General features: G+C 39.0%; 2 protein-coding genes across 3 annotated transcripts in view; both read right to left on the reverse strand.

Annotated features, from left to right (window-relative positions):
* Positions 1-11,124, reverse strand: part of Ube4a (ubiquitination factor E4A) — a 34,344-nt gene extending 23,220 nt beyond the window's left edge. Inside the window, exons 1-5 of one of the 2 annotated variants that reach the window (XM_046438633.2) lie at positions 10,989-11,124; positions 6,218-6,379; positions 2,383-2,556; positions 1,584-1,696; positions 136-288 (exon numbers count right to left, since the gene is read on the reverse strand). In XM_046438633.2, the coding sequence (XP_046294589.1) occupies positions 136-288; positions 1,584-1,696; positions 2,383-2,556; positions 6,218-6,338 (561 nt within the window). In that variant the 5' untranslated portion in view covers positions 6,339-6,379; positions 10,989-11,124. Of the gene's footprint in view, positions 1-135; positions 289-1,583; positions 1,697-2,382; positions 2,557-6,217; positions 6,380-7,109; positions 7,256-10,988 lie in introns of those variants that run through there. The other variant, XM_046438634.2, reaches the window with a different exon arrangement.
* A 4,360-nt stretch (positions 11,125-15,484) lies between these two features.
* Positions 15,485-24,315, reverse strand: LOC124088858 (T-cell surface glycoprotein CD3 gamma chain). The gene is made up of 7 exons (XM_046438654.2): positions 23,968-24,315; positions 20,545-20,568; positions 19,694-19,921; positions 18,777-18,908; positions 17,563-17,606; positions 16,600-16,708; positions 15,485-16,161 (listed from the first exon to the last, which is right to left on the reverse strand). The coding sequence occupies exons 1-6, from the start codon at positions 24,020-24,022 to the stop codon at positions 16,643-16,645; spliced, it is 549 nt and encodes a 182-aa protein (XP_046294610.1). The 5' UTR covers positions 24,023-24,315; the 3' UTR covers positions 15,485-16,161; positions 16,600-16,642.
* Between the last annotated feature and the right edge of the window lie 431 nt (positions 24,316-24,746).

Consider the following 24,746-nt stretch of genomic DNA (forward strand, 5'->3'; position numbering starts at 1 on the left):
AGGAGATTAAATTAGAAGACAAAGATACTATAATGTATACAAATCAATATGAAAGACACTGATTCAACTCTGACTTATATGCTAAAGTTATACCCAAGAGGATAATAAAGCATTAAATAGGAATTATTCTTTTACCTCTTCCTTGGCTCTTTGGAAGCAGGAATAAAGGTAACAAAAAATGTGCCTCTCTCCTGCATCTCGATCAGCAGACAGATTTAATGTTGTAGAAGAAGTCATGTTAATCAAGTGGTTTCCTGGATCTTGAAGTAATAAGCGAGCAAAGATGGCCTGTTAAGAAAAATAAACAAATTAAACAAATTCAAAGTTAATCTTAGAACATAAAGAGGTAAAATAATTTTGACAATAGGTTATTACAAGAATCACAAGGTTTAGAGTGAAAAGGAAAAAAGGACCCAGTATCTTATTACTTTAGAAAATGTTAGAAAATAATCGTATATGTAAAGTTATTCTAAATAAAGCCTAAAGTGTTTGGCATAGAACAGGCATTAAAAGACTATTTGTTGAATGGTATTGAGAATCAGTGATTGAACTTACATGTGAAATCTATTACTCTATGTGATTTCTGGCTTCACTCGAAGATACTCAAAATGTGTAAAGTTAAACTGCAAGTTGTTAAGTGTCTTTCCAATCAAACTTTTATCTCTTTAATATTAATCAGGTATTTGGAAGGTACAATGCACTTGCCATGGCTTGGATTCTCCCAAAGATTTATATGTTAAAGACTTGGTCCCTAGGTTAGTGCTGTTGGGAGATGGTGGAACCTTTTAGGAAGTGGAGCCTACTGAGAGGTCCTTAGATCATTGCCCTGAATGTTGAATGGGATTGTCATATCCTAGTCTCTTTCTCTTTGCTCAAAGGTCCATAATAAAAGCAGTTTTGCTTTACCACATGCTCCCACCATAATGTACTGCCTTATCACAGGCCCAAAACAAGGGGGCCAATGGATCATGGACAGGAATCTTCAAACGGGGGTAAAATAAACTTTCTCTTTATAAGTTACTTCTCTTTGTATTACGTCAGAGTGATGGAAAGCTAACAGCATTCTGGATTTTGCAAGGATATAAAGAAGAAAGAGGGCTATAGATACTGCACAGTGGTAGAGCACTTGCCTACCATGGGTAAGGCCACGGATTGGATCCTTAGCATCTTAAAATCACCCCCACCAAAACCAAAGCACAACAAAACAACAAGAACAAAAAACCCTAAGAAGATAGAGATGAGTTTTGTCCTAAAGAATTGAACAGTCTGACAGGTGAGATCAGACAGGTGCCTAAAAAAACACAACATGAAACCGAAAGTGACAATTCTCATTAAGATACATAGAAAGATTAGGAGGATGTAACTCCTATTTGGCAAGCTTTGTAAATAAGATGGCATTTTAACTGTTTGTAAATAATGGGGTATATTTGGATATGTGGCCATAGTAGCGAGAAGATTCCAAAGAAACCAAAAACAACATGAGAGATGGAGGTAAGCAATGTCACAGTTAGAGAATGGTGAGTACAATTTGACTGTATGTTAATTTTTACTGAGGGCACCTGTTAAGAACATAAAAATGGTACCTGCTCAACGTTGCTCATATCAAGCCAGTCTTGATCTTCCAGTTCTACTGCCATTTCTTCCAAATACACACAACGGCTGGGGATGCCATTCCCACTTTTCAAGCTAGGATCACCTGGGAAGTAGTTTTAATCTGATAGGTTAAGGACACTGGGGCAATGTTCCTGGTCTTATACAGACCACTATTTTTTTTTTTTTTGGGGGGGGTGTCTTTTTTTGAGACAGGACCTTGCTTTGGTGCAAAGAATGGCCTTGAATTCCTGGGACCTTAGGTGCATGTAATTATACCCAGTTCCAGATAGTTAATCTTGATAGCCTTTCTCTTAAATCCAGGTTTGATCCAGGTAATACCAGAGTGATCTTGATACACAAAGTAGTATCTAAAGATTTAAGTCCTCCCTCCCTAGCTACAGAGCACCAGCTTTGTTATAAACCTATTGTCATGACATTTAAAGAGTAAATCCCAGACACTGTTCTAACTTTGGGGTTTAACTACAGATACAGCACAGTGGGAAATCACTGTCTAATGTCCCTCAGGGTTCCATGTGAGAAGAAAATGGGTTTGATTACTATTTCCATTTTCCTCTAAAGGTAGTTAATGCAAGTAGTTACATGGCCTAATCATTATCAAAAAGGGAACAAAAATTATATCTGTCTAAATACTGCTTTTAGGTCATATCAAAAGCTTTACAGAAATATAAACACCATGCTCCAGGGAGTACTGTGAAATAATTTAACCACTAGATGAAATAGCTGGAAAGACAGAAGAATGAACAGATTGGCTATAAGTCTATAACTCACTGTTATCCAGAGTAATGAGGAAGATCCTTTGGATCATGTGATTGATGTTGAGTTGCTCACATATCTCTTGCTGTGACCGGAATGAGCGGCTGATCTCAGCCACAGAGTAATCAAATTCATCCAGGCTCTCTGACACACTATTATCCGAATCATCCGGGCTAGCTGGGAGTTCATCTGTCAGAACATGTAAGCTGTTAAACATCCATCTCCCTTTCTTTTAGAGAGAACCAAGGCTACTACCAAAATAATGAAGAATAGGATAATTTCAGATGTGAAACATGTTAATCATCTAATTAGTGAATATCTCAAGTCAGGCAAGTTAAGTGCAGGATTCTGAAATCCCTGGCTATAAATCTTACCATATTTTTCAAAGCAAAAGTTTTATTACTTCTACCCATAATTGTACTCCACACTGCTGGGGAAAAAAAACAGCTTTACCTTCCTTATAGAATCCTAGTGAAGAAAGAATTACCTAATACATTAAAGTGCCTGTAATTATTTTAAATGTCTGGCTTTTTCCAGGAGACACATTTGTTTTAATAACTCAAAACTGTACAGGAGGAGCTGGGGTTGTGCATCAGTGGTAGAACGCTTGCCTAGCATGTGTGAGGCACTGGGTTCGAGCCTCAGCACCATATTAAAAATAAATAAAATAAAGGTATTATGTCCATCTATAACTAAAAAACAAAACAAACAAACACAAAAAACTGCACAAAACGGTACAGGAAAATATAGTATAGAAAGTCTCCTCTGAACCACTTCCCTACAGTCAAACCACTCAACTTAGCTGTGTTCCAGACTCTTATTTTTCTCTTTTTGTGTTCATTATTGTAGTTTTTCTTTTTTCTAAAAAATGGGATCACATAAGACATAATGCTCTTTAGCTAGCCTTTTAACATGTCCTCCCCACCCCCACTGAGGCAGGGTCTCCCTATGTTGCCCAGATTGGTCTTGAACTTGAGATCCTTCTGCCTCAGCCTCTCAGTAGCTAAGATTTTACAGGGATATGTCACTGTGCCCAGCTCTCATTCCTTTCAGTAGCTGCACTATATTGCATTTATCTTACATGCACTGTAACTAATGTAGCTGCCGAAACTCTAGGTTTATTCATTGCCTGATTTGGTTGTTTCCAGCTTTTTTATAATTTCAAATAATACTGCACTTAATGTAACTCTTTGTTCACTTGTGTATTTCTATAGGATAAATTCATAGAAGCAGAACTGCTGGCGCAAAGGACTTGAACATTTTTTTTTTTTTTTTTGCAGTGTTAGGGATCAAACCCAGGGTCTCACCCATGCTAAGTAAGCACTTTATCAATTGAGCTACATCTCTAGCCTGAGCCTGGCCACTTAAAAAGTTTAACATATACTAGTAAATTGCCCTCAAAGATGCACTGATTTATATGCCGACCCACTAGTATATGAGGGAATGTCTGGGGCTGGGAAAGTAGCTCAGTGGTAAGAGCCCCTGGGTTCACTTCCCAGCATTGGGGGAAAAAAAACAAAAACCTGAGAATGTGTGTTCGAATCTCATAAATTTCTTTTTTATTTTCTTTCTTCCTTTTCGTCTTCTTCTCCCCCCCCCCCCAACCCCCCAGTGCTAGGGATTGAACCTGAGGGCTCTATCACTGAGCTACACAGCCAGTCTTTTTTATTTTTTATTTTTATTTTATATTTTATTTGCTAAGTTGCCCAGACTGACCTAGAACTTGCAATCCTCTTGCCCAGTTTCCTGAGTTGCTGAGATTATAGGCATGTGCCACTGTGCCCATTAAATTTTCAAAAATTTCACAGGTAAAAAAATGACCTAATTCAAGCCACATGTGGTGGTATATGCCTATAATCCCAACAACTCAGGAGGCTGAAACAGGAGTATCACAAGTTTGAGGCCAATCTCAGCAACTTAGCAAGGCCTTAAGCAACTTAGATTCTGTCTCAAAATAACAAAATAAAAAGAACTGGGGATGTACCTCAGTGGTTAAGTACCCCTGGCTTAAATCCCCAGTACCAAAAAATAAAATAAAATAAAAATGACATAATTGTTGTTTTAGTAGGCTCAGCTGGGCATGGTGGGCACACATATGGCTCATGCCTATAATCCTAGAAATTTGTGAGGCTAAGATAGGAAGACGGAGGAATTTAAATTTGAGATTGGCCTGGGCAACTTAGTAAGATCCTGTCTCAAAACAAAACAAAACAGCATTAAAAAAGTGAGATTGGTGCACACCTGTAATCCCAGTAACTCAAAGAGGCTTAGGCAGAAGGATCACAAGTTCAAAGCCAGCCTCAGCAACTTAGTGAGGCCCTAAGTAACTTAGTGAGACCCTGTCTCAAAATAAAAACTAAAAAACGCCTGGAGATATTGCTCAGGGTTCAATTCCCTATACTTAAAAAAAAAAAAAAGTGAGATTGGATTTTTTCATCATTTGATTATTGTATATAATATATAAGTTGTTTGTTACAGCTTTTTTTTTTTTCCCTCCCTGGTTTCACTTTTTCCTTATTGACTGAGTCCCTTAAATTTGTTTATAAAGACTGCCTCTTAGAATGCACTCATGTTGAATGATTATAACAGTCAGTACTATAAAAGCCATATGAACTCATATTTCTTTTCTCTTGATAGGATGGGTATTCTGAAAGTCCAGACAAAACTCTCAGAACTAAGAGTTGCTTCAGTATTTTGAGTTCTGAGTTTAGTAAAAGTGAACTTCAATTTTGGAGGTCAAAGGTTTTGGCAAAGTACTAACTGGTGGTGGCAAACAGTTTGGACCTAGTGGCACAATAAAATCAGCATAAACAAACTAAAATGATGAGTTGCCAAAATAGTAACAGAAGGGCATGTGCCTCTGCCTCATTCCCACAGTTTGCCATTTGCAATGCTCTCCACTCGCCAGCCTTACGTCTATTTACTGCTGGTTAAGAAGTTAGCATTGCACTTGTCTCTTGCTTCATCTATCACTCTGTCTACTATAGATCTGTCTTGCCTTTACCTCCTTTTTCTTCAACCCTAATCATAAAGCAAGGACAACTCTGCTATGCATCTGACATTTTTAAAAAATAAAAAAAGGGAAAATATAAACATTCTCCTTTTCTCAAAAGAGAAACACCATTATTCTTTTTGGACAGAGAAGAAAGGACAAATTTGTAGTTTAAAGATTGTGAATGTTTTCAAGACACTATTATATTTAAGAGATACCATAGTAATTATTTTAATCTATGTCTCCTCATAAGAGAAGGAAATGAACTTGACCTTAAATTTGATTTAAAATGAGGTAAGCCACTTTTCTGGTGAGAGATCATTTTGATTTTGTTTCAAAACAGTTTGTTTTAACAGTACTAAGCTACAAAAGAGAGGCAGAAGAATAGAAGAAGTACTTCGCTTGAGAAAGCCTCTTAAGTACTAGGTAAAATGCTTTTATAAATTTTCCTTTTATATCTGCTATCTACAGCTGCTTGTGACTTGTTTTCATACCTACCACCTTGGTTTCCTATGTTAAAAAAAATTTTATTTAAAAAACTTTTACTAGGCTCTTTTTTTTTTTTTTTAATGAAGCAGCTTGACAGCTTTAGGATTACAACTGGCATGTGTTCCTGTGTAACCACCAGTTATCTGATTTCTTTCTAAAAAAGAAGAAAAGGGGAAGGGAAGGCCTCCCAAACAAAAAATCAACAGCAAAAAAATAAATAAATAAACTTCTGTCCTAAACAGACAGACAAAAAACAACTTCTGCCCCAAACTTAAATTCCAATTATAAATTAAGTGTCCAAAGATTACTTAATTTGGGAAGACTCCATTCTAGGTTATCTCATCCGCTGCTACTGACTCCTTCACTTACCAGATTGCTGCTTCAGCTGCTCTTTTTGGATTGCTGCAAACTGCTTGGCATCAGCCAGGGAGCCAAAAAGAGCAGCAAAGGGGTTACTTGAGATGTTGTTGTTATTCTCCTGGTCTGTCATTTCACTTTAAGGTATCCTCCATCCAGACCTAGGGGGAGGGGCTATGCAAAGAACAGGTATTAGACTCAGAAGGGCAGACAACATAACAGCTATAACTTACTATTTCCTCCCCACCACCACCCCCCATTTAAAAAATACAATTAAAAAGGCTTTGGCTCAAGATTTGTCAATTCCCATTTCAAAACTCAAGATGTTTCTGGCAAGATGGTTACAAACCCACCAACTGAACATGATGGTCTGATCTGGGGATAGCTAAAACCACAAAGTCTACAAAAATGTTCAGCTGGAATGCATTTATCTGTCCACATGTTTCCATCTGCTATACCTTTAAGAAAATAGGTTAAACAGAATTATTGAAGTGGTAGAGAGAATTTCTATTAACTGTAACAACAACATGGTACTTAGAAATAATGAGACCTATGGATTTCTATTAAGTCTGTATGCTGGCAGACTAGTTTTCATTCACCATGGGAGGACAAGGTGGAACCCGCTCAGACTTGTATGACTTAAGGTTGAAGCTGGGAATTCCTTAGCTACAAACTCTGGGATTTGGAATGACAAATCAGGATTGGAACTAGATGAGTCTTTAATATATATTAAGGAATTGCTCTCTCATAGTGGGCCTGAAACTGATATTTATTCAATTAAAATCTAAAGAGTCTTTGCTTAATTTTATTTCTACATTTCACTGTTTATCTGATTTTTTACAATACCATAGAAATAAAAATTTCAACTGTCAGGTGTACTGTGGAACATGAAATTGTTAGATACCTCAAACATGTTTAGAAGAGCTGACTTAGCCTGCATTTGTATTCTTCTGATTACATATCCTCATTCAAGGTCAAGTTGAATCAGTGGTACAATGGGATGTACAGAGCTCTCTGAAAGGCTTTTCCCCATAAAAATACAACACTGAAAAGGGTGGGAAGAGACATAGGGCATGAATATTCTGCTTATAAGGATGTTGCTACAAGGACAGAGCCTTAGAAAGAAAGTGGGCAGGGGTATAAGAAAAAAAAAAGTTTGATCTACTCTTAGTTTATTGAGGAGAGACTCCTTATAGAATCATATGAACAAAAGCTAATGCAAATCATAAAGTTACCCTTAATTACGAGAGGAAAAGAGTTTATAACATTTCTGAACAATTCTTCACATCTTCTGCTATTTTTCTGCATAAGAGCTAATGGTTAATTAGCTGTAATAACAGGCAGAATGTCTAGCCTCCTTGCAGTATGATGTAGGACCCTACTGCCTCAAGGAATTGAAATGTCAGCTACTGCTCTCTATGTATTTTATTTTTTGCCATGTATATTTTAATTAATTAATTAATTTTTGTGCTATTGGGGATTAAACCTAGGGGCCCTCTCCCACTGAGCTACATCCCCAGTTCTTTTTACTTTGAGACAGGACTTGCTAAGTTGCCTGGACTGGCCTTGAATTTGTGATCCTCCTGCTTCAGTCTCCTGAGTTGCTGGGATTAAAGATGTGCACCACTACATCCGATTTACCATGCATATTTTATTTGAGATAAATGTGAAAAAGGATGCCTATTTAGTGTTGGAATTAACAATAGTCCTCAAGATGGCTTTCCCCCATGTAACCACTGCACAAGTTTAATTATCACTTCTAATTCAAGTGGAGGTACCATAAATTGTCTCACTGTTAGTTGGCTAATATCAGAGATACCGTGCATTTCAAGGTAAGGTAGTAAGTAGCAAAAAGTGTAGCAAGCTTCTGGTTTTTTTTTTTTTTTTTTGGTCTCCAAAACAATGTCCCATTTTTTCAACATGACACCCTCAAAATTTTCTCTGGATATTCATTCCACTCAGTTCATGGGTTCCAAATGGGTTGTGTATAGGATGTGTATAGGAGTCTGGTCTTCTTAAAGAGTATGGCCAAAGTGACTGATCTAAGAGTTGGCATAAGACCTTATCAAGGCCTGTAAGAGTCAGGCTTTTAACTGAACCTATAGAAAAGGGAACTCTTTCTTTCCTGTTTGGTCGCTAGACTTGTAAGATTAAAACCTAGAGTTGCCATCTTTACAATATCTAAAAAGGCTGATCTTAATTACTAAATTAACAAAGAGAAAAACAGTTGAGAGATGGAAAGAGAAAGTTTTCCACACTTCTCAGTTATAAAATTCAATACATTCCTCTAAATTGCATAAGCCAGTTTGAACATTAAAAAAAAAGAAAAAACAAAAAAACGCTGAAGAGTCCAGATCATTGCAAAGAAGATGCACCATCATGCAGAAAGGAATCTGAAAGCCAGGAATACAGAACATATGGCACAGGCTCTCAAGACCACACACAGAAATAGAGCATTTATCACCATATATGGCATTATGTCCTTCTTTCTCAACACTTCTCTGCCCCATTATATAGAACTGCTACTTTTCTATTACAACTTTATATTTTTTCCTGAGAGTTTCAACTTTCTATATTGTATCCCTAAGCAGATTTTCTGCTTTACTAAACTGTAAACTCTTGGAGTACAGGTTCATATCGGATTAATTTTTCTTCATGTTGGAATTATACTTCACAATCACAAAATCCTAAGTAGATATTTATTGAATGACTCAATCTGACATATAATTATTCCTGAACCCCTTGTCATCAATAGCATTACTCATGATCCTACTTCAAGGTTAAGGGCTTTACTCCTTGTCTTGGGAATGCAGTGGAAGGCAAGTTACAGACCAGGCACTGTGGCTCTTTTGTTTCTAAAGATGTGTAGAATTAAGAATGAAAATATATCTGTTATCTCAAATGTCTGTTGAAAACAAAAAAGGTTTATGCCTACCTCTCTGAACAACTTACTTCCTCCCTTCCTTTCTTTCTTTTGGTGGTGGTGGGGTGGTGGTACCTGGGGATTTAACCCAGAGGCACTTCACCACTGAGTTACATCCCCCAGCTCTTGTTATTTTTATTTGGCAACAGGATCTCTAAATTGCTTAGGGCCTCATAAAGTTGCTGAGGCTGGCCTTGAACTTGCACTCCTCCTATCTCAGCATCCTAAGTTGGTGGGATTACAAGTGTGTGTCACAGCACCTGGATAAGCTCATCTTTTTCATATGTACTTAATATCTATGCAAACTCTTCATAGAAAAAAGGCTAAACTGCATTAACTGCTTACAGGAAAAAGGAGGACTGATCGCTTGAGGAGAACCTTTGTGGAGATACTGCCTTAGATTTATTCAATGAACTTACAAAGTAAATAAGAGTACCTAGATATCACCCACTCCAAAAGAAAGGTCTTTTAAAATGGAACCTTGATATTTTGTTTTAATATTCAATAATGCCCTATTTTAATCCTCGTATTTTCAATTTCCATACAGAGATACAACACTACCCTGTTGTCAGTCTTTGGTGTGGTACAACTAATAATCTTCAGAAGCTTTTGAATTTGATTTTGAATATTTCTGAATAAGTCCTCCTTGAAAACAAATTTTACAATGTATACCCACTGAAAGGGTCTACATCTATATATATCTACCTCTGGTTCTACAGAATTCTTTCACCCTCCCCAGAATCAAGTTTGTTTATAAGCAGTGCTAATAATCCTTTAATGGCCACTGTCAGCTCTTGTGAGCACCCAAATGTTTTAAAACCCCAGTTGACACTATTTTTAAACAGAAATATTTGAAACACTTTGTAAAACTTGAATTGTTAAAATCAAGGCTTGTGAGCTGTAGGTGTAGCTCAGAGGTACAGTGTTTGCCTAGCAAGTGTGAGACCTGGGTTCAATCCTCAACACCACAAAATACATATATATATATATATATATATATATATATATATACATACATACATACATACATATACATACATAAACAAACAAATCACACTCTTTTAAGTCAATCCTGTAAAGTCTCTGTTCTTACAAAGAATAAACAATACATCAAATAAAAATAGGTATAAAAAATGCTACGAGTGTAATATATTCTACCCAATAACACTTTCAGGTGATCCTAATGTAGCAACAAATCCTTTCAACACATCTGTATGCAAGCTAGAAAGACCTTATCAAGTAAGAACTGTGGTACCCAAACAGTTAATGATGGTGAAGCTAAAGACATTTCTGCTCTGGACGTAAAAAACTGATCCCAAAGGGAATACCCATTAAACATTAGCTCCTGAGCTGTGATCAATTTTAGGACTGTCCTCTGAACCCAAGAAAACATGAAGCAGAGTGCCAGGAGCCCATCACTTGCCTTAAGAACTGTCAATATTTTGCCATAAGTACTCAACTGGTTTGATCACTATGTCTGGTGCTTAATTTAACCCTTTTGGCATATGGCTATCTATTGTTTATTCTATATTTTATCCCTCCGGATTCCATAAGGGATTCACTGGGAGGAGGGAGACCCACCCTCAGGGAGCATGTTTTAGAGAAAGGAAGTCAAAAGATATTCTGGCCTTTTCCAGGAGCGGTGTTGCAAAGGGGGACAGAAATGTGCTGAGAAATTAGAAGTTGGAGCAATGTAAAGGTTTCCGAATCAGGGTCAAAGTTCACGAAGGGGAGAGGGTCTCTGGTTAGAAATGCACAGGAGAAGGAATTTGGAAGAGGCCTGTGCTGGCATTCGACTGGCAGAAAAGCTGCCACTGAAGACTCAACGGTCCCCTACCCTCAAGCTAAGTTCTCTCTTACCAGAGCCTGAAGGGCCAGCAGCGACAACACGACAGTCTCAGGGGCCAAAGGGTTCCCACTTCCGACTCAGCATGGCAACCGGAACTGACATCATCACTAAGCGCCTGGGCGTGTGGACTCTCACCTCCGCGCCGGAAGCGGGATGCGTCCGCCCTTGCAGACAAATGGCACGCAAACACCCCCACTGCGCACGCGCTAGCTTGTTTGAAGCCTGCTGGGGCGGGGCGGCAGTGGCCGAAAATGGCCCTGGGATCGGGTTGGGGTCGGAGGTGGGGTCTGTTGGGCGAACTGGTTTGGAAGTTAGTGGTGTATGAGGGTGGTCTTTGGAAATCGTAGCATCTAGCGCAGATATAACTTTGTGATCTCTGGCTCTGGTCGTAAACTCTGTAGGGATTTTCCCACTGGTACCATACCTTTCCGAAGCAGTTTCTGTAACTTTTCGTAGATTATTATTTGTGAAGCAGTAACAATGACAGCAGTAACAACTAAGATTTGAGCATGTGTAGGTGCCAGATAATGTACGATTTTTTAAAAAATTGGATTTTACAGTGGCAACAGCCTACAATCCACAGGTTCGTTTTGAAATATGCAAGAGTAATGGGAGCTGCATACTTTTAAAAACAGAAGCACTGTGCAAGTGAAAAGACAATTCATAAAATGAGAAAAATTTTGTAAGCCATATATGTGATAAAGGATTAATATCAAGAATATATAAAGAACTCCTACAATACATTGACAAAATACCAAACAATCTAATTCACAGATGGGTGAAACACTTGATTAGATATTGCTACAAAGAAGATACCTAACATCAGTAGTCATTGGGGAAATGATGATCAAAACTGTAATAAGATACTGCTTCACTACTACTATTGATGGGTTTTATCAAAAAAATAGAAGACAGATGTTGGTGAAGATGTTAAGTTGGAAGCTTATGCAATTCTGATGGGGATGTAAAAAAAATGCACCACTTGGAAAACAGTTTGATGGTTTCTCAAAAAGTTAAACATAGTATTATCATATGACCCAGCAATTCCACTTCAAAACAGATGCTCAAAAGAATTGAAAGCAGGGACTTAACTGGCACTTGGACACCCGTGTTCATAGTAGCATTATTCATAATAACCAAAAGAGAAAAAAAAAAAAAACCCTGAATGTCTACCTACAAATAAATGATAGACAAAATATATAAATACTGCAGACTATCATTTGATCTTTAAAAGGAATAAATGCATGCCACCACATGGATGGACTTTGAAAACATCATGCTATGTGAAATTAGCCATATATGACAATTCTATATGATTCAACTTACATGTAGTACCCATAATAGGCAAAGTCATAGAGTCAGTCAGTAGAATAAAGATTACCAAGGGATGGTGGAGAAAGGAGTGGGTAATTGTTTTCTAATGAATACAGGATTTTTGTTCAGGATGATGAAAAAGTTCTGGAAATATATATTGGTGATAGCTGTACGGCAATGTGAGGGTATTTAATGTCATTGAATAGTATACTTAAGACTTGTTAAAATGATAAGTTTTATATTATGCATATTTTAACCACATACACACAAAAAGCATTATACAGTCTTTAGAATGCCTACACTGTTCTGGTTCCTTGAGATAACATAGTGAAAAAAAAAAAAGCCAGGTTTTTTTTCCTTCCTGAAACTTATAATCCTTTGAGAGTGGAGTTGTAACATAGTATTTAACTGGGGATGTTGCAGTAGTAGAGCCCTTGTCTAATGTACAGAAGACTTTGGGCTCAATATAAAATAAATTAATGGGTGCAAGATAGATTATTCAATAAATATTTCTGGAATATCTAGGCAGCTATCTATCTGGCTTAAAAGTGGGTTCTATGGAACATGCCTGTAATCTAGCTACTAGGATTGCAAGTTCTAGGCTAGCCTGGTCAATTTTGTGAGACTGCATCAAAATTAAAAATAAAAAAGAGCTGGGGATTGCTGGTTGTGGTAGCACATGTCTGTAATCCCAGCAGCTCAGGAGGTTGAGGAAGGGGGATCATGAGTTCAAAGCTTCAGCAATCTAGTGAGGTCCTCAGTAACTCAGCGAGACCCTGTCTGGCACAGTTCAAATATTTTAACAATATATGATGTGTGGAGTAACAAGCACTTTTGTTTATTGTTATTGGTAGTGTATATTAGTATAACCTCTATGAAGTACACTTTTGTCAACATTTAATAAAACTACAATGCAAATGCATGATGGTTCAACAATTTCATTTATTTGTTCTTGTTATAAATAATCTTTAAGCTTGTTCAAAATGACATTTATCATTAGAGCTAAAACAATAAAACTAAAAATTATAAAAATAAGGCAGGAGAAAAATCTTAGTGATCATGGATTTGGCAAAAACTTCTTAGAGATGACATCACAAATATAATCATTAGGGCTGGGGTCTAGCTCAGTGGTAGAGTGCTTGCCCAGCTGGCACAAGGTCCTGGATTCAATCCTCAGTACCTGGGGGGCAGGGAGTGGGGAAATGCAACACAGCTAGGTGCAGTGACACACGCCAGTAATCTCAGTTTCTTGGGTCTTTGAAGCAGGAAGATTGCAAGGTTCAAGGTCGGTCTACGCAATTTAGACCCTTTAAAAAGGGGGATGGGGAAGGCTGAGGGGTATAATTCAGAGTGTTGGCTTGTACCAATATGTGTGAGGCCCTGGATTTGATACCATGGAGGTAAGTGAAAAGTGCTGGATTTGGTGGTACACTCCTGTAGTCCCAGATACTTGGAAGACTGAAAAGGAAGATTGTAAAATTTCCTGGGCAATTTTGACAGACTCCATCTCAAAAAATTTTAAAAAGTGCTGGGGATGTAGCTCAGTGGTAGAGTCCCTGGGTTCAATTTCCAGTACCAAAAAAAAAAAAAAAAAAAAAAAGTGGAAAAAACTGCAGAAAATATTTCCAAATTATGTATTTGATAAAGAATTTGTATTAAAAAATATGTAAAGAACTTTTTCAACTGAATGGTAAGAAGATAAACAAACCAATTAAAAATGGGCTAAAGATCTAAATAGACATTTCACTAAAGACATATGAACAGCTAATAAATTCATGAATAGATGTTCATTAGCCATTAAGGAAATGCATATTAAGACTATGGTATTGCTGGGTGTGGTGGTGCATGCCTGTAATTCCAGCGGCTCAGGAGGCTAAGGCAGGAGGATGGCAAGTTCAAAGCCAGCCTCAGCAAAAGTGAGCTGCTAAGCAACTCAGGGAGACCCTGTCTCTAAATAAAATACAAAGTACGGCTGGGGATGTGGCTCAGTGGTTGACTACCCCTGAGTTCAATCCCTGGTACCTACCCCCAAAGGCTATGATATTATTTTATATCCACTAAAATAACTATTTTAAAATGGACAGTGATAAGGGCTGGGGTCATGGCTCAGTGGTAGAGCACTTGCCTAGCATGTGTGAGGCAGAGGGTTCAATTCTGAGTACCACATATAAATAAATAAAGATCCATTGACAATTAAAAATATTTTTAAAAATGGACAGTGATAAATATTGGTGAGGATACAGAAAAACAGTGGCCCTTATACATTGTTGATGGGAATGTAAGATAGTTTGGCCAGTTTGGGAAAAAAATTGGCAGTTTCTTAAAATGTTAAACATGAATTTGACATGTAATCTAGAAATTCTTCACTTCTAGTTATCTAACCCAGAAAATTGAAAACATATTTACACAAAGAATTGCTTGAGAATGTACATATTAGCATTATTTATAATAGGCAAAAATGGAAACAACCCAAATGTCCATTTATTGGTGAATGGATAAACAAAATGTGGAGTATCCATAAAATTAATTTCAGCAACAATGAAACAAAATTCTGAAACATGTTATAACATGGATGAACCCTGAAAACATACTAAAGGATGTAAAGATTTCATGCTGATTCCATTTATATGAAATGTTCAGAAAAGGCTGGGTGTGGTGGTGCACACTGCAATCCCAGCAACTCAGGAGGCTGAGAAAAGAGGATGGCAAGTTTGAGGCCAGCCTCAGCAATTTAAGTGAGGCCTAAGCAACTTATTGAGATCTTGTCTCAAAATAATAAACAAAAATGGCTTGGGGTGTTCAGTGGTTAAGCGCCCCTGGGTTCAGTACCTGGTAACAAACAAACAAAAAACAAGACAAAACAAAACAAAAATCAGAAAAGATTTGTGGTTACCTGGGGCTGAGGGTGAGAACAGAGAGATGGCAAAACAGCACATCTTAAGAGAATGATGTTATAAGGAAATGTTCTAAGACTGAATTATGGTAATGGTGAAGGGTAAATTTGCTAAAAATTCTGAGAACAGGTGAATCACTTAAAAATAGGTGAATTTTGTGGCACACAAATTTCAATTCAATGCAATTATTTTAAAATGACAGTAATATGTTAGCCATTGTAGCACTGTTTTAAGAGAAAGATTAGAACCAACTTAAATGTCCATCAATAAATGACTAAAATCAATCTATACAATGTGACTGCATTTTATAGTTATTTTTATTTGGAATATATAATCTTCAGGTTTTATTAGGGGAAATGAAATATATCTAGTATGCTATCATCTATGTGAAAAACAGGGGAAGGGAAAAAAATGTGTATTTGAGAATTTTCTCTTTAATGCCCAGAAGATACACACACACACACACACACACACACCTTTGGGAAGCTATATAAGAAACTGGTTTACCTATGGAGAAGGCAACTGGTAGATAGGAATGCAAGTGAACACTGCATGTTTGAGCCACATGAACTATGACCTATACAAAAACTCAGTAAAAATTTAAACTTAAAAAAAAAAAAAATCTGTTCTAATAGAGGGGTTATTTTTTACTTTCAATTTACATTTTTACCAATAGGTGGCACTCTTGAAACACCACATTGTGCTTATTTTTACAGCCCCCGCCCACCCCGGTTTGAACCCAGGGCCTCACAGAGTTCATACATGCTAGACAGATAAACAAGTGCTCTATTATTGAACCATATCTCCAGCCTTGACTTTTATTTTGAGAAAAACCCAAATTTGCTCTGGTGGCCCCTCCTCTTGGTTTGTCATTTCTGCAATCCTGGAGTTTAGAATTAGGGCTGAAAATCTCTTTGCTGAGAGCTCTCCAAAATGTATTGCTTTGATTCTGAGAACTCAGTAGAAGGAAGAACACCTGGATTAAAAAAAGAAAAATTGCAATTGGTTGGAAAATCAAATAACGCTTTCAGTAAGCCCCAAATAATAATGGGGCTACTACTGGCATCTGCACAGGACAACCCAAAGAATCAACTAGACCAAAATGCTAATAGGATGTGGAGAGACACTAATAAGGTTAATATTTAGCATCTCTGTGGCTTGAGGCCCTGCTCTAAGAGGATTTAGCTACACACAGCATTCATATTTTCTTAGGTCAAGGCAACCAGTACTGGTCTCAGTATTTGTAGAAAAGGGACTCCACAGTCAACTGCTTCTCATGCGTGTCTCTCTCTCTCTCTCTCTCTCTCTCATACACACACACACACACACACACACACACACATCTTTGTAGTTGCTTGGGGAAGAGAGTCATACTTGGCAGCAGTTGGGGGAGAGGAGATGTAAAGGCACTTACTCTGAACTGGTGTTGAAGAACCACCTACTCTTGAGTCCTGAGGTCACTTCTTCCTTTGGTGGTTTCCTTGAAGACGGCTGTACTGGTCATCTTCCCGATCCTTGAGAGGCTGAAGAGGACAGCAAAGTAGTAAACCCATCTTTCCTACCCACTCTTAATTAATATGGTGCATACTGATTGAATTCTTTTTCCTTCCTCTTCTTTCCTCCTCCTCCTCCTCCTCCTCTTCTTCTTTTGGTATTGGGGATTTAATCCAGGGGTGCTCAACCACTGAGCCACATCTCCAGCATTTTTAATTTAAAAATTTTTTAAAGACAGCCTTTAAGTTGCTTCATGTCTTTCTAAGTTGCTGAGGCTGGCTTTGAACTTGAAATCCTTTTGCCTCAGTCTCCTGAGCTGCTGGGATTACAGGTGTGTGCCATTGTACCTGGCTTGTCTGTTTTCTTCCTTTCTTTCTTTCCCTTCCTTCCTTCCTTTCCTTCTTTCTGGTTTGAATCCAGTGGTGCTCTACCTCTGAGCTACATCCCTTCCCTTTTTGTTTTTTTATTTTGAAATACAGTTTTGCTAAATTGCTGAGGCTGGCCTCAAACTGGGATCCTCAGCCTCCCAAGTCTCTGGGATTACAGGTGGGTGTCACCATGCCTGGTTAACTGAATGCTTTTTATGTGCAAGGATATGGAGTGGGTGCTTTATGTTCCTAGGGGCCAAAAGAAGATGAGGAGAGGGAGGATCTGTGTATAGCTTCTTTATGTGTCCCTCTCAGTATATTCTTCAACTTTTCCTCAGTCTCTTTCAGTCCTTCTCTTTATTTTTCCCATTCTGCTCAAAAGGACAATCATCTTATCATTTGGTATGCTGTAAGTGGTTCATTCTCTGAACAGTAGTTTCTAAATGATTTGCTTCTCTCCCTAAGTTTCATCCCAACTAATGATGGCATTGTGTCTTTCATTCCTTATCCCTTACCTGGTAAAGCTGGTCATTGGGCAACAGAGTCTGCTTGTCTGAAGCTGCACAAAAAATAAAATACACATACATAAGAATGATAAATTGACATTGGTATTTTGATAAAATTTTCAATCTCATATTATTTTTTTTTTATTTCTTGGATAAAAACAAAAGGCATATTTGTGTTTAATATTAAAAATATGGTCCATCTGGGCATGGCAGTGCATTCCTAAAATCCCAGTGGCTTAGGAGACAGGCAGGAAGATCATGAGTTCAAAGTCAGCCTTAGCAACTTAGCAAGGCCCTTAGTAACTCAGGGAGACTCTGTCTCTAAATATAAAAAAGGGCTGGGATGTGGCTCCATGGTTAAGTGCCCCTGAACAACAACAACAAAAAGACCATATTCACACAATGGAATACTAAATAGTATAAGAATCAACAATACACAAGAACATGGATAAATCTCATAAGTGTATTTTTGAGTGAGAGAAGCCACGCACAAGAATTCTTATTGCATGAGTTCATTTGCCTAAAGAACAACCACAATGAAATAGGATACATTGATCTCTGTTGTTAGAAGTCAGGATAGTAGTGGGGTAGTGGGATGGGTAGTGGTTGAAAATGATCCTAAGAGGAGCTTCTATGGTGTTGGTGATATTTTCTTTCTTTCTTTATATTTTTTAAAAATTTTAGTTGTTGATGGACCTTTATTTTACTCATTTATTGGTATGTGGTGCTGAGAATCAAACCCAGTGTCTCACACATGCTAGGCAAGCACTCTACCACTGAGCCACAACCCCAGGCCAATACTTTCTTTCTTAAACTGGGTGCTGGATGCATGGATGTTTGTTTTGTTGAATGTTTTCAGCTGTAAGCTTGTGATTCACTTTTCTATATGTAGGTTTTACTTCAGTAAAGAGTTTTCAAAAAACACAGAGAACAAATCAGAGGAAGTTGGGTCTTAGAACAGGTAAATATACTGGGGTAACACCAAATGTCTCTTTCCTGCCTCACCCAAGTCTGCACATTAGCAACATGTGCCAGCATGGTCTCTGTTATTGGATCTATTTTGGTAGGAAGGAAAGGTAAGGTCTTGGGTGGTTCCACATCTCAGGTAAGAACATTTTTTTACCTCCTCATTTTGTTTTTGTGGTGCAGGGGATCTAATCCAGGGACTTCTGCATGCTAGCCAGGTGCTCTACCACTAGGCCATACCCTCAGCCCTCTTTTACCTCTTGACTGGCGAACTCCGTCCTGTCCAGCAATAAAGTAGACTCCAACAGCAAGGAAGAAAATGCTGATGATTTCAGCGAAGATGAAGCCAGATACAGTGGCTGCATTTAGCTCAATGCAGTTCTGACACACTGGGGGAAACCAGGCACAGTGAGGGATGAGCCTCCCATAGGGTGTGAGTGTTGTTCTTCCTGGATCTTTTTCTCTTGCCTACCAGCAACAATGCTTCTGTCTGGGGCGGCAGGCTTCTCCCTCTGTTAGAGGTATGGTTAGGGAAGATCCTTGGACCAAGAACTCAGTGCTTCTCAATGTTCCTCACTGAGAAGTCCTAGGGAAGCCCAGGAACTATGTGGAATAGAAGAAAACCCAGGTCCTGTTCTCCCCACCCCTGTATCCCTCTCTTCACTGCTGCTCACCTTGTAATCTTCCTTACATTCCCACTCCCCCACCCAACTCAGTTTACCAGTGTTGCTAAGCTTCTCCAATTCATGGGACCCAACCAAAAGTAAGCCAGCGTTTACAGGACTAATTATGCTTTTTCAAAAAGATGAGAAAACTGTCTTGTTAAAAAAGCAGCGCCTGTAATCCCAGCGGCTTGGGAGGCTGAGACAGCAGGATTGCGAGTTCAAAGCCAGCCTCAGCAAAAAAGTGAGGTGCTAAAAGTAACTCAGTGAGACCCTGTCTCTAAATGAAATACAAAATAAGGGCTGGGGATGTGGCTCAGTGGTGGAGTGCCCCTGAGTTCAATCCCCCAGCAAAAAAAAAAAAAAAAAGAAGCAAACTGAGATGAAGAGAAATGGCTATTACTGTAGTCACTGTTCAGTATCTATTTCTACCTTCATCCTAGACAGTAATCTCACCAGAAGAGTAAGCACCACTTAATTTCACAACAAACAAACCAAAGGGGATTACATACTTCTATAATAAACTTGGAATGGCTTTGAAGTGTACTCTGATCCTCCACACCAATATATCCCTTGAGGGTCTTTGGCATTACTTCCTATATTGAATGTTTTTTCACTTGTATTTTGGACAAGTGTATTTGGAGAATCTTTAAACCATTGTATGTATTTGTCGGTCAAGTCACAAGTCAGAAGTACTGAACCATCTTCTCGATCTTCATTCACTGTTATCAGACGTTTTTCTGAAAAGGAAAAGCCCGATATTCTGTTAAGGGTCTTGCCTCTGAAATTCTCTCTACCTCAGGGTACCAGGAGAAGACCTTTAGTGTAGTAATAAAGTTGTGCCTCAAACTTCAATGTGTAGTCCTGGTGAGGAGAGATTCTGCATTATAAACATACTCCTAGGAGATGCCAATGCTACTGGCTCGCAGGTCACAGTTACGTGTGACCTGTGTATTTACCAGGTTCTTCTTTCTCCTGCAAGGACCAGACATTGCTTATCTATAGGAAAGCTGCCCAGAACAGGTTGCAGCAGGGCTGATTTGGTGGATAATGGAGATAGCAGCTATCTATCACCCTTCACCTCATCCTTTCTAAAACTGTTTCCTCCTGAGGGACTTTTTATTTTCAGTATTGGGCATTAAATCCAGGCATGCTTTACCACTGAGCCACATCCCTTTTTATTTTTTATTTTGAGACAGGGTCTCACTAATTGCTAAGGGTCTTGCTAAGTTGCTGAGGCTGGTCTGGAACTTGTAATACTCCAAGGAGTTGAGTTTAGAGGTGTGCACTACTTCTGTAGCAAGTCACATTTCTATGAATTTCCTCAGAGTTTGGGGACAGAAAGAAGTCTGTTTTTTCCTACCTTTCTTTGACTGGGCCACAGCACCTGTAGACAACAGAGAGAGGATCAGGTGGGCATGGAGTTATTGTGATGCCCTGAAGTATTCTCATGGTCATTTGAGGTCAAGATCAAGAGGGATTCTAACCCATGGGAATGACAGAATCTGTTCCCACATTCCTGGATGTAGCCTAAATTACTGAATTGAAGTCAACATTATAATGAAGAATTTGTTTGGTTTTTGTCCCAGCTTCCTGGAAGGGAGTTTCTAGCCCTTGGATTTTATGAGTGATGCAGTGCATCTGCTATTCTTGGTACCCACTTGGACTGTACTTGAGCTCATGCTAAGGCAATGACTCAGGATGGGCCTGGTCAAGACCAACCATATGGGGCTTTGAAGTCACTGCTGCCAATCCTGGGAGGGGAGTGGCTGAGATGGAATTCAGTTAACTGGCCAATGATTCAATTAACTGTGACTCTGTGGTGGCACCTCCATAATAACGTAATGGAGCTTCATGGTTGCTGGGAAGGTGATGGGTTCTGATTCCCCAGGGAGAGGCCATAGACACTTTGTGTTTAGAACTTCCCAAGGCCTTGCCCTCTCTGTTTCTTCATTTAGCCGAATATATATATATATATATATATATATATATATATATATATATATTTGCTGTAACAGTAAGTAAAATACTTTCCTGAGTTCTGTGAGTCATTCTAGTACATGTTCAAACATGAGGAGTCATGGGAACTCTCTGGATATACAGCTAGTTTGTCAGTTAGTGAGGTCTGGGGACTCCCGCATTTGTGGGAATACCTTTGCAGGGAGGACAATTTTGTTGGCAGCTATGCTCTTAACTTGTGAGATCTGCCATTAACTCTGGGGGGTTAGCATCCAAATTGTATTGCAGTATATGTAAAGGTATTGACTATACAGCCCAGAATGTTCTATTCTGTTAGCAACTAAAACCCTATCAAGGGGTAAGTGTGGCCAAAGCCTTTGAAGTTGCCTTATTTCTAAAATCTTGGCAATCTATTTCTTATAGAAACCCTGAAAAGTGAGTTTATTATAGAAACCCTGAAAAGTGAGTCCCAGGAAAATGAGCTATTCAATTAGCCCTCAAATCTCTCTCCATAACAGGTTGCATGGTAGAGTAGTACAGATAAATAGCTCTGGAATTAATTCAATTTGATTTAATTCAAACATTTACCGAGCATTATGATGACCTAACATGATAAAGTATTGTGAAGGAAAAGGGTGGTGATGTCAAGAACCAGTTGCTCTTCCAAAGAATTTAAGATGAAGTGGAAAAAATAAGCATATGTAATTAATGTAATAGAACTCATAACTTATCTTTTAGTACTAATGTGAATGCATTTGAAAAAAAATAGAAGCTGTTGTGAGAAATTTGGCTGAATCCTGAAGAACGAACCTGTAAGAATTCATTAGGCAGAGAAAGACATTTGGGGTAGGAAAAAAAACAGGTGAGTGAAGATACAGATTTGGTAAAGGACAAGAGAAGCAGTGTGGCTAGAGGTAGAATGTATGATGAAGAGAGCTGGTCAGGAGTCAAAGTATGATAGAAATTGCTGGAAGGAGTCAACTATCTTAGAATTTTGTGCAGGGCTGAACTGCTTATGAATGGTCCCCAACACAATGCCTACACATGGTAGGAGCTTCTTATTGTTGGACAAATGCCTGAATGCATAAAGGAGTAAATGCAGAAGAAAGGCATAACAGTTAAATAGATTTCTTAGCAGCCCTTCTCCCCAAGAATTGATCACCAAATTGCTTCAAACTCAGATTCCAAAGGAAGGAAATGGAACTATTGCTGATGTTTGTTACATCTGAGTGTTGCTTCCTTTCAGAACTTGAGAGCTCCTATAGCAAAATTTCTGGATTGATTGTTTAGAGAACTGAGCCCAGAGAGGGTTGGAGGCCTTGTTCCAGAGTGCACGCACAGCTCATTGGTGTCTGAGCTGGACCCGGAGCTCACATTTCTATTGCTTGATCCAAAGCTCTTTTCACTATATGCAGCTAAGCTCCCTCCAGCTCCTGGGCTGCCCTCTAACCTGTGTTACCTCTCTCTTTACCCCTTTTCTCTCAGAAATAATTCCACACTCTCCCTGTCTTCTTAAGTTTCCCACTTGGCTATCATCAGCGCAGTTTCAGCGGGTGATATTGCCTTCCACTTAGTTTTTTTTGAGAACACAGGTCCTGTTAGACTTTTCTCCAGCTTCTTTCTCTTTACAAGTCTCCCAATGGCCAAGCCATCTGTATTTCCTTTCTGCTAGTCCCAGCAGGTAATATTGCCTTACCCTCTGTGCCCTTGACTCCCTTCCTAGCTCTGTACTTCCGACATCAACAAATGTGCTCAAGTTTCTCTTACCCTCAAAAATATTTCTTTTTAGACTGTACTTTTACCTCTGCCTCCTGCTCCATCCGACCTGCCTTTCATTCAAGTTTCTTTCAAGAGTAGCCTATACTCACTGCCCTTTGTCACCTGCCTTCATCCATTAGGTTTTCACTCACACTATTCCACCAAAACTGTTCTTATTTAATTACTCATGACTTTTATTTTGCCAGATCCCACAAACTTAAATTTTAAATATGTTGTTATGTGGTTGGACTCTCGATAACATTTCACAGTCTTGGTAATTCTCTCCTCTGGAAGCTGTCTATTCCATGCTTTGTACTCTTCTGATTATTTCAGGTCCTTGATCATTCTTTCATTGCTTTCTTGAGGTTTTTTTTTTCCCCCCTCTAATTATCTCATAAGAGTTGGTGTCTTACAGTTCCATCCTCACATATCACATGGTACTTGTGCAATATCAATAACTATAGTGGTTTTGGCTTCCCTCCATGTGTCCAGACTCCAGATGACCATTGGATATTTTAAACTGGACATTCATTAAGGCAACCCTGATTGCACCTTATGCTTAGTATGGCAACATTGAAATTTAACTCTCTAATTACACCATAAGCTCTTTAGAGCAGAAACTTTTTATTTATCTTTTTATCCTTCTGCACTATCTGCCCATTTGGATCTTACCCATGTTTGTTGACCAGTTGGCCAACTGACCAAGTGAGTGAGTGAGTCATTCACAGGTCTACTGCTAAGCCCATCTCTGAATCAGAGAACAGGTACCTTTCCCTTTCAGTTTTCTTGCCTGTGCCCTTTTGGGCTACATTCAAGCCTAAGATGGCGGCAGCAGGTCTTCTCAGTTAAGCCCTCTATTTTGATTTCTCAGAGATAAGAACCCCTTTGAGACATTACTTCTCTCTAGTTGAGAACAGTAAGAAGTTTCATTTTTGCCTTTCCTTCTTTGAATTCCAGGGTGACTGCTGAGGTAGGTTCAAGGTTAGGATTCCAGCAGCCCTGTCTTTCTGGTGATGGCCTCTACCAGTGAGCCCTTCTCCAGGTTGCCAGACCCCCTAGCGGCTCTTACCTTGAAGAAGAATGATAGCCAGGATGAAGCCAGTCAGACCTTTCCCCTGCTCCATGTCAGTTTCTACTCTTCTTGGCAGAAGTGTGGAGCAAGCCTTAGCAGCCAGCCAGCCTGAGCAGCAACTGGTTTGGCTCCGCCCAGCACCTAGGGCCCCTGCACAAAGGCAAGAACCCAGAGCCTACACCCTCTGCTTCAAGTGTGGGCAGCAGGGGCTTTCTCAGGGCTGCAGGTGCAGATAGATGCCTCTTGTTTTTCTGTTAAGGAGTACAGAGGAGGTGGTAAGGAGGGAGAGGGAGAGAGAACTGAATTTCCACTCAGAGACTTGGCTTGCCCTGAGAACCCCTTTGGATGCTAGGTTTCGGGTATGATCCTGACCTCTTTTCTTCATGAGAGAGATAAACATCCTGCTTCCTGTTGTTGCTAGGATTGCAGCCAGTTGTCACTTGATGCTATAACTAATGACTTTAGGCAGGATTCTTGGGTGCTTGGAGCTGGAACTCCATGTGCAAAAGCACCTCTGACTAGGCCTTCATTCAGGAATTTTTGTCACTATTTTTTTGAGATCATAAAGTGGTGCCTGCCTGGAAGAGAGTAGATGGGAGAATTTCAACAGGACTGCCAGCACATTTCCAGGGGTAAGGCCTGGATTGAGTTTCAAGAATCTGAGGTCCCTGTCTCCCTCATCCAGTCAATCAGTGACCAACAGAAATTCACAGAGCTCTGTTATGTGCCTGTCACAAAATCCCAGCAGTGAGCAGGACAGACATGGCTCAGTCCTA

The sequence above is a fragment of the Marmota monax genome, unplaced genomic scaffold, assembly GCF_021218885.2.
Source record: "Marmota monax isolate L192 unplaced genomic scaffold, Marmota_monax_Labrador192_F-V1.1 WCK01_AAM20220418_F8-fsc00081, whole genome shotgun sequence".
Classification (NCBI taxonomy): Eukaryota; Metazoa; Chordata; class Mammalia; order Rodentia; family Sciuridae; genus Marmota; species Marmota monax.

Bases quoted from the DNA above. Each gene is read 5' to 3' on its own strand.
- LOC124088858 (XM_046438654.2), bottom strand. From the start codon at position 24,022: ATGGAGCAGGGGAAAGGTCTGACTGGCTTCATCCTGGCTATCATTCTT. The intron at 20,569-23,967 runs GTAAGAGCCGCT...TGTTGTCTACAG, and splicing joins GGCTATCATTCTTCTTCAAG to GTGCTGTGGCCCAGTCAAAG. The intron at 19,922-20,544 runs GTAGGAAAAAAC...TTTCCTTTTCAG, and splicing joins TGTGGCCCAGTCAAAGAAAG to AAAAACGTCTGATAACAGTG.